Source organism: Gracilinanus agilis, chromosome 4, assembly GCF_016433145.1.
Source record: "Gracilinanus agilis isolate LMUSP501 chromosome 4, AgileGrace, whole genome shotgun sequence".
Taxonomy (NCBI): Eukaryota; Metazoa; Chordata; class Mammalia; order Didelphimorphia; family Didelphidae; genus Gracilinanus; species Gracilinanus agilis.
Window position 1 is genome coordinate 181,788,173 of NC_058133.1, and position 7,454 is coordinate 181,795,626.

The 7,454-nt window shown below is 37.4% G+C and overlaps 1 protein-coding gene across 1 annotated transcript in view; it reads right to left on the reverse strand.

Annotated features, from left to right (window-relative positions):
- The window catches only part of STXBP4 (syntaxin binding protein 4), a 225,469-nt gene that overhangs the window by 117,360 nt on the left and 100,655 nt on the right, over positions 1-7,454 (reverse strand). Inside the window, exon 12 of the mRNA XM_044675076.1 lies at positions 1,364-1,540. Within this exon, the coding sequence (XP_044531011.1) occupies positions 1,364-1,540 (177 nt within the window). The remainder of the gene's footprint in view (positions 1-1,363; positions 1,541-7,454) is intronic.

Here is a 7,454-nt window from a genome sequence, read left to right on the forward strand (position 1 = left end):
GGATAAGTTGGGGGGAGGGGGGGGGAAGGGTGAAGGGGGTGAAGGGTAAAGTAAAAACATGACTTATGTAACCAGGGAAATTTTTTCTAAAAATAAAAAATTATTAAAAAAAAAAGGGAAAAAAAACACTTGCTATGTAAGTAAGCAATGTCACTGAATCAAAAATGGTTATTTTCATTAAAATAGCCTCACAACTTTCTGCTCTGTAAGAAAGCATAAATATTGATTCCATCTTCAAATTGTAGTGAATTGTGTCAGTCTTAGATCATAGATTTAGAGCTGAAGGCAACCTAGGAGTTCAGTTAGTCTAATCTCTTTATTTTTAGGGATAAGGAAACAGGAAGCTAAAGATGTTGTGACTTGCCCAAGTATATAGAGGTAGTAAGTAAATCGTAGATTCAAATTTGGACCTGGATCATAAAATGACAGGATCATAGATTTGGATCTGGAAGGGATCTTAGGAGAACAATCTGTCCAATACCCTGATTTTACATTTGAGGAAACTAAGGTTCAGATACAACAAAATCATTTGTCCAAGGTCATGCATCTAGCAAGAGCTTGTATTTGAACTCAAGCCCTCTGACTTCAAATTCATCATAATTTTTACTATAAAACACTATCTACCTGTTTAAAAAAATTTATTTCAAATTCTGTTCCCTGAGATACATACATATATATGTATATGTATAGACACACACACACACACACATATAAAATTTTGGTTTATTGTCAAAAAGAAACTTGGCTAAAGTATATTACCCTTTAAATTGGGGGGTGTTAGTGATTAATTTCAAATTGAACATTATTTAGAGAAAGGAGGATGAAGGAGGACCTTGGACTTTTCAGTGTGAATCTATTATCCTAAAACATTATCTTCCATTTTTTAAAATAAGAAAAATAAATTAGCATTCTTAGAAATAGAAAAAGCTATCACTGCCTACAATTCAGTGTTAATACAGCCCTTCCAGAAGTGGTTATAACCTATGCCACATTGACTGATGACCCAAATAAATTTGGGGTTCCTGTTCTTTTCAACCCAAAGATCTTTGGATGAAGGAAGTTTTATGACCTTCTTATTACTCTTTTCATGAAACATCATTCTAGTTATTGGGGAAAAAAAACAGAAGACAAACACTGACCTACTTAGAGAGCAGATGAAAAGAAAATGAAAACAGGATATATGACAACAGAAAGGAAACCATGGTAACTACAAGAGGGAGGGAGGAAGAAAGAGAGGAATAGAGAGAAAGAAGTAAAGGCAAAAAAAAAAAAAAAAAACAAGGAAGAGGGAGAAAGAGTGAAGGAGGGAGGGAGGGAGAAAAAGAGAGGAAAAGAAGAAAGGAAGAAGGTCTGTTTTGCTTACTTTGCTTTGGCCAGAGTGATCAGCGAGCTGAGCCTTTAGCTCCATAATTTCAGCCTCTAATAGGTGAATTACTTCCTCATAGTCCATTTCCATTCCATGGGCCTGTCTCTGTGCTGCTTCGGCGAGATGAAGCCTGCTTCTCAGAGCTCTTGTTTCTTCCACTATGGCTTTAGATTCCTGACAAAATAGATTCCATTTTAAAACATCACTCAAAATAATGGTTCAGTGGCTCAAGCAAAATATTTTCCATCCTGTATAGGTATTGGAGGGGAAAATGAGGTTAACCAAAATTTTACTCTTTAGCTTCCAAGCTGAACAAGCAGGATGATTATAACAGAAGACAACTCACTAGAACAGTGATAGTCACCTTGATGAATGATGTTGGATGCCATATGACATTTTTCTTCCTTAAGAAGAATATTGTACACTTGGATCATATATAGCTTTATGAGACAAAGCATATTTCAGTGGCTAGAGAACCCACTGTGGAATCCAGAAGAATGTGAGTAAAGTCCAGCCTCTGACACAGAAGAGTTTTGTGACCTTGGGTAAATTACTAAACTTACCTGTCAGTGCCCAGAAAACCTTCTAAGACTATCAGTTATATAGATGAGTTGCTAATCTGCAGTAGTAGAGGGTGTTTCCATAGTAGGAATTCCCTAGTGATTAAATCCCACAGATCTGGAGCATTATGGAACCAACAATAATTTTCTGAAAAAAAAAACAAAACAAAGAAAAGGAGAGAACAGGAAAGGAAAACACAGGTAACAGTTGGTTGGAAGAAGATAAGAGCAGGTAACAGTAAAAAGAAATGCCGGGTGTGGTAAGATCTTAGCCCCTGGGGGATCCTAAGGCTTTGTCATTTGATGGAACAATAAATCTCCTGGTTGGTCTTCCCACCTTGAGTTTTTTCCAACTTTAGTCCATCCTCCTCTCAGATGTCAAACTGATCTTCCTGAAACACTGGTCTGAACATATCTACTCCTAGTCAATAACTTCTAGTTATGTATCCTATCACTTCCAAGGTTTAAAAAAAATGCTTAACATTCAAAACCCTTCATAATTTGGCTTCCTCCTATTTTTTCAGGCTTTTCCCAACTTCACCTTCTCTGCAATCTAATGATACTGGTTTCCTTGCTATTCTTCATGTCACAACATCTCCTAACTTTGAGTATTTTCAGTGACTGTCCCCCATGCACCAAATTTTCCCCACCTTATCTTCTGCTGGTTTCCCTGGCTTCTCTTAAGACTCAGCTAAAATCTACAAGAATTCTCCTAGAATCCTTTTTCAGCCCTTCTTAATTTTAATGTATGCCTCCTAAGATGATTTCCAAATTGTCCTGCTTCTGCCTTGTTTGTACAGTTTGCATACTTTTTTTCTCCATTAAAACATGAGTACTTTAAGACCTAGGATTGGCATTTGCCTTTCTTAATATCTCCAATATTTATTGCCTGGCATGTAGCTAGAGCTTAATAAATGTTTGCTGCAAGATAGCTAGGTGGCTCAGGCCATAGAGAGCCAGGTCTGGAGTCCGGGGGACCTGGATTCAAATCTGGCTTCAGACACTTCCTAGCTGTGTGACCCTAGGCAAGACACTTAATCTCAACTGTCTTGCCCTTACAACTCTTCTGCCTTGGAACTAATACTTATTGTTGATTTTAGGACAGATTGTAAGGGTTAAAAAAAGTTTTTTTAACAAATTATTGTTTTACTGTTTTGGGTCAGTGTTTTCACTTAGACCTAGTGCTCTTCTTTTATTTGGGGGGGGTGGTGGAGTAGAGTTGGGAGGTTTTAACAAAAAAGTACATTAAAATAATAAGATCTGGATATCCTACAGTATACAAAGCCACAAGAATAAAAAAAAACCCTAATGTTTATGATTACATTAGAGCACAGAATATATCATAGATAAATTATAATATTGAAGAATGTTTTTTGAGTAATGTTAGGAAAGTCAAATACCACACTCTTCCACAAATCATCTTTTGGTACCTCTGTCAAAGAGAATATCCTAGGCTTGACGGACTACTTTTCAGATCTAATTTCAAATTCTTCCTATTTTTTTCTCAAATGATGCAAGATCATTCTCTTCTCTATGGAAGTGGATTAAAACACCAAATATTTATTAAGTACCACTTAAGATAATATGACAGGTACTCGAGTTATAAAGACTAAATCAATCAATATTTATTAAGCTCCTGCTACATTCCAGGAACTGTGCTACTGCGGGGATACAACTACAAAGAAACAAAATAATCCCTGTGATCTAAAGTAGCTTGTGTTCTGTTGGAGGAAATTACATGAGCATATACCTGTATTTACAGAATAAATACATGCAGACTAAATGCAAAATAAATACAAGGTACTTAAATGCAATGTAACTAGAGGAGAACATGATAGGTTAGGAATATCTGGTTTTTAATTCACTCTGCTATTCACTTCTGTTTTATGGGTGAGTTCATCCCATTCATATTCAGAGTTATTATTACTGTGTATTGCTTTCCATCTTATTTACCCCATTTGATCCTGCTCTATTCCCTTTCACTCTGTTCCTCCTCACCAGTATTTTGCTTTTTAATCACCCCCCCCCACTTTCTCCTCCCTCCAATTATCTCCCCCTTCCCTAGGTTAGGAGGATCAAGAAAGGCTTCATGTATAAGGTAGGGCTTGAGCTCTGTCTTAAAGAAAGATAAGCATTCTATGAAGCAGAGATTAGAAAAGAGTACATCCTAGACATGGGGAATAGCTAGGACAAAAGCAAAAAGGGAAGAAATTGTAGTACTATGTGTGAGTCACAGAGATTGTAAGAAGTGGCAAAATGATTAAGATGACTTGAAAGATAGACTGAGCCAAAATTATGAAGGGCTAAGTCAAACAAAAGAATTTATAATTTGTTTTGGAGGCAAGAAGGGAGCCTCTGGAATTGTGTAGGAAAGTGAAATGGTCAGAGCTCCATTTTTTTTTACCCTCTGGTAGTTGTCTGGAGGATGGATTGGACACTTGAAGCAAGGAGACCAATTAGGAAGCCACAGCAGTCATTGAGGAGAGAGGTAAGAAAGGCCTGAATTAGGGCAATGACTATATGAAGAATGAGAAGAGGAGAGGTATGAGAGACATTACCACTTTACCTACGGTAAAATTAGGCAACTGATTGATTACATGGGATGATGGAGAGTGAGAACTAGAGGACAATGCCTAAGCTACAGATTTGGAGACTGATAATGGTAGTACCCTCACCAGAAAGAGGTTAGTCTAGTAGGGGGGAATGTTTGGGGGGAAATTAGCAAGTTCTTTGTTTTTTATATGTTGGATATGAGATGTCTTGGGATGGTCTAGTTTGAAATGTTCCATAAATGATAAAGGACTAATGCTCAGGAAAGAAATTCTGGTTGAAGATATATTCTGGGAGCAATCTGCATAGACATAATTAAACCCATGAGCCCTGTTAAGGTCACCAAGACAGGACATAGGAACAGAAGAATCTTTGAGGACATATTTATGGTTAGATATGGTTTGGATGATGATGATGATGATGATGCAGCAAAGAAGACTGAGAAGGAATAGTCATAGAGAACAGTGTCATAAAAACTCAGAGAAGAGAGTATTGAGGAGATGGTAGTCAACAGTGTCAAATGCAGCAGAAAGGTCATGAAAGATGATTGAGAAAAGATCATCCAATCTGGCAAGTTTGTTAATAACTTTGGAGAGGGCAATTTCAGTAGGGTAATGAGGTCATAAGTCTTGTTACAAATGGCTGACTAATAAGAGGACAGGAAGTAGAGGCAATGAATGTTCTTTCTCACACCAGAGAGAGGGGTGATAACTGGGGATTCAGTTGGAGAAGATTGGGTCAGGTACACATGAGGGTTATATATCTATATTTGCATTATGAGCACAGTAGTATCTCATTTTACGTGAACCCAACACATGTAAATTCAGATATATGCATTAATTCAGGTGTATGCAACAGGCAATTTAAAAAAAAAGGAAAAAAGATATAAAATAATTTTAATTACATGCTATTTTCCCAAGTGGTATAAAGTTCCTCAGTAGTTCATCAAATAATGCTTATTCTAACTCTCAGAAGCATTAATGTATGTTATTTCATTGTTTTGTGCTGAACATTAGCCCTAGCATTAGTCTTTGTCCACGGTCCTTGCTTGGAACCCCATGTCTATGTCAGAACAATGCTGCTCTTTGTTTCATTAATGCTATTTAGTTATTATTAATGGCCCCAAAACATAAGAGTTGTGATGCTAGTATCTCTGAGAAGCCAAAGAAAAGATGTAAAGTGTCTAAGTATGTCTGTATAAGAAATATTTATTAAATAATGGGGTCCCCTATCTGATTTTCAACTTATGCAATCTTGGAATATATTGGTTGTGTAAAATGAGGTCCTACTTATAAGCCTTCTCCACCTATTTTCTTGAGAGTTATCATCATATCATAAGATCCACTGTTAGAGGGGACCTTTGGGTTCATCTCATCCAACCTTTGTTTTACAAATGAGGAAATGAAGACAAGAGTAATAAAATAACTTGCCAAAGGTCATTAAGTAGAGCATTTAGAATTTGAAGCCAAGTCTTTTAAGTCCAAAGCTGGTGATTACAACAGGATACCACATTTCCTCTTATGGAACATGTATTCCAGTGTAAGCCAAAAGCAACAATAAGTTTAAGAAGTATTGGTAAATAAATTCTTATGGGCCACCTTCCAGTAGCATTATATTATTATCTATGAATATTTATTGAGTTCTGATGATAGCTAGGGAAGTATGCTAGATACTATAGACATAAGGAAGTATGACATTATCTCTGTCTTTAAGGGGGTTATGTTGTGAGGATTATTTAGTTATTAGTTTATATATAGTTTATGTGGACCTAGCAGGAAGGGCTGGAGAATTCCAAGATGGAATGAAGAAGCAGGAAGTGCTTTCTTGCTCACTGAGAGAGCAACTGGTGGTTGGGGCAAGCTGCAACTGACCCAAGGAGATACCAGTTTACCAGTGATCCTGTGGAAAGACCGTCACCTACTTGTGGGAGATTTTGGTAGAGACTACTAATCCCAACCTGAGTTGCAGGTCAACTTGGACTGGGTCAGCTCCCAGAATCTACCCACCTGGAAGAGTACAGCAGGTGGTCCTGGAGGAGTAGAAACACCACTGGAATGAGGCTGAACAATACTGTGAGGATATCCACTTCAATCCTGCTTTTCTCAGGGCCCTGTCTTGCTTAGGTCTCAGTTAGTGTAGATAAGTCCCTTCCCTGACCCTGGGTTTGCCCTTAGTCTGAAGAGTGTAGTTGCCCCTATTCCCATCCTTTATCTTAGTTGTACCTGATTAAAAGTGTTATAAAACTCTTGCCTTTACTTTGCTGGTTTCCATAGGCCTAGTCTAGATACTGCAGAGTAACAGACACCTCCCTAGCTGTTAAAACCTAGTCTCCCAACTTTGTTTGGTCCTGCCTTCAGACACTCCTGTCACCCTCACACCCTTCTGGAGCCACATTTTAATATTTAAGCCTACTTCCCTGGTTATTCTCCATTACAGTTATCATTAAGCTGGGGAAAGAAGGCAGACAAAAATATAAATCACAAAATGAGGCAGCAAATGTTAAGTGCCAAAGCAAATAGTACACATAGTAAATATTCTAGGATTCAGGGTAGGGAGGGGTCACTGAGGACTAGGGAGCTAAGAAAGATTTCTTGAAAGAGGAAAGAATTTAGATGGTCTTTAAAAAAAGGAGAGGCTTAGATAAATGAAGAGGAGCGCATAGGTAATTCCTGCAGGAGAAAGAGTGTTCACAAAGTTAGTGAGGAAGAAAGGTACACAGTTTATATGGAGCATTTTAGCCAGAGCATTAGAGCATTCTAACCAGAGTTCACATAGAGGAATGTTGGGAAATAAGGTTGGAGAGGTGGGTGAGCTAAGATCCTGAAGAACTTTGAATAAAAGTGACTTCTTATGTGGACAGAGACTCTTGTACCTATTGCTGGATTTTAGATTTTATATATATATATATATATATATATATTTAAACCCTTACCTTCCATCTTGGAATCAATACTGTATATTGATTCCAAGGCAGAAGA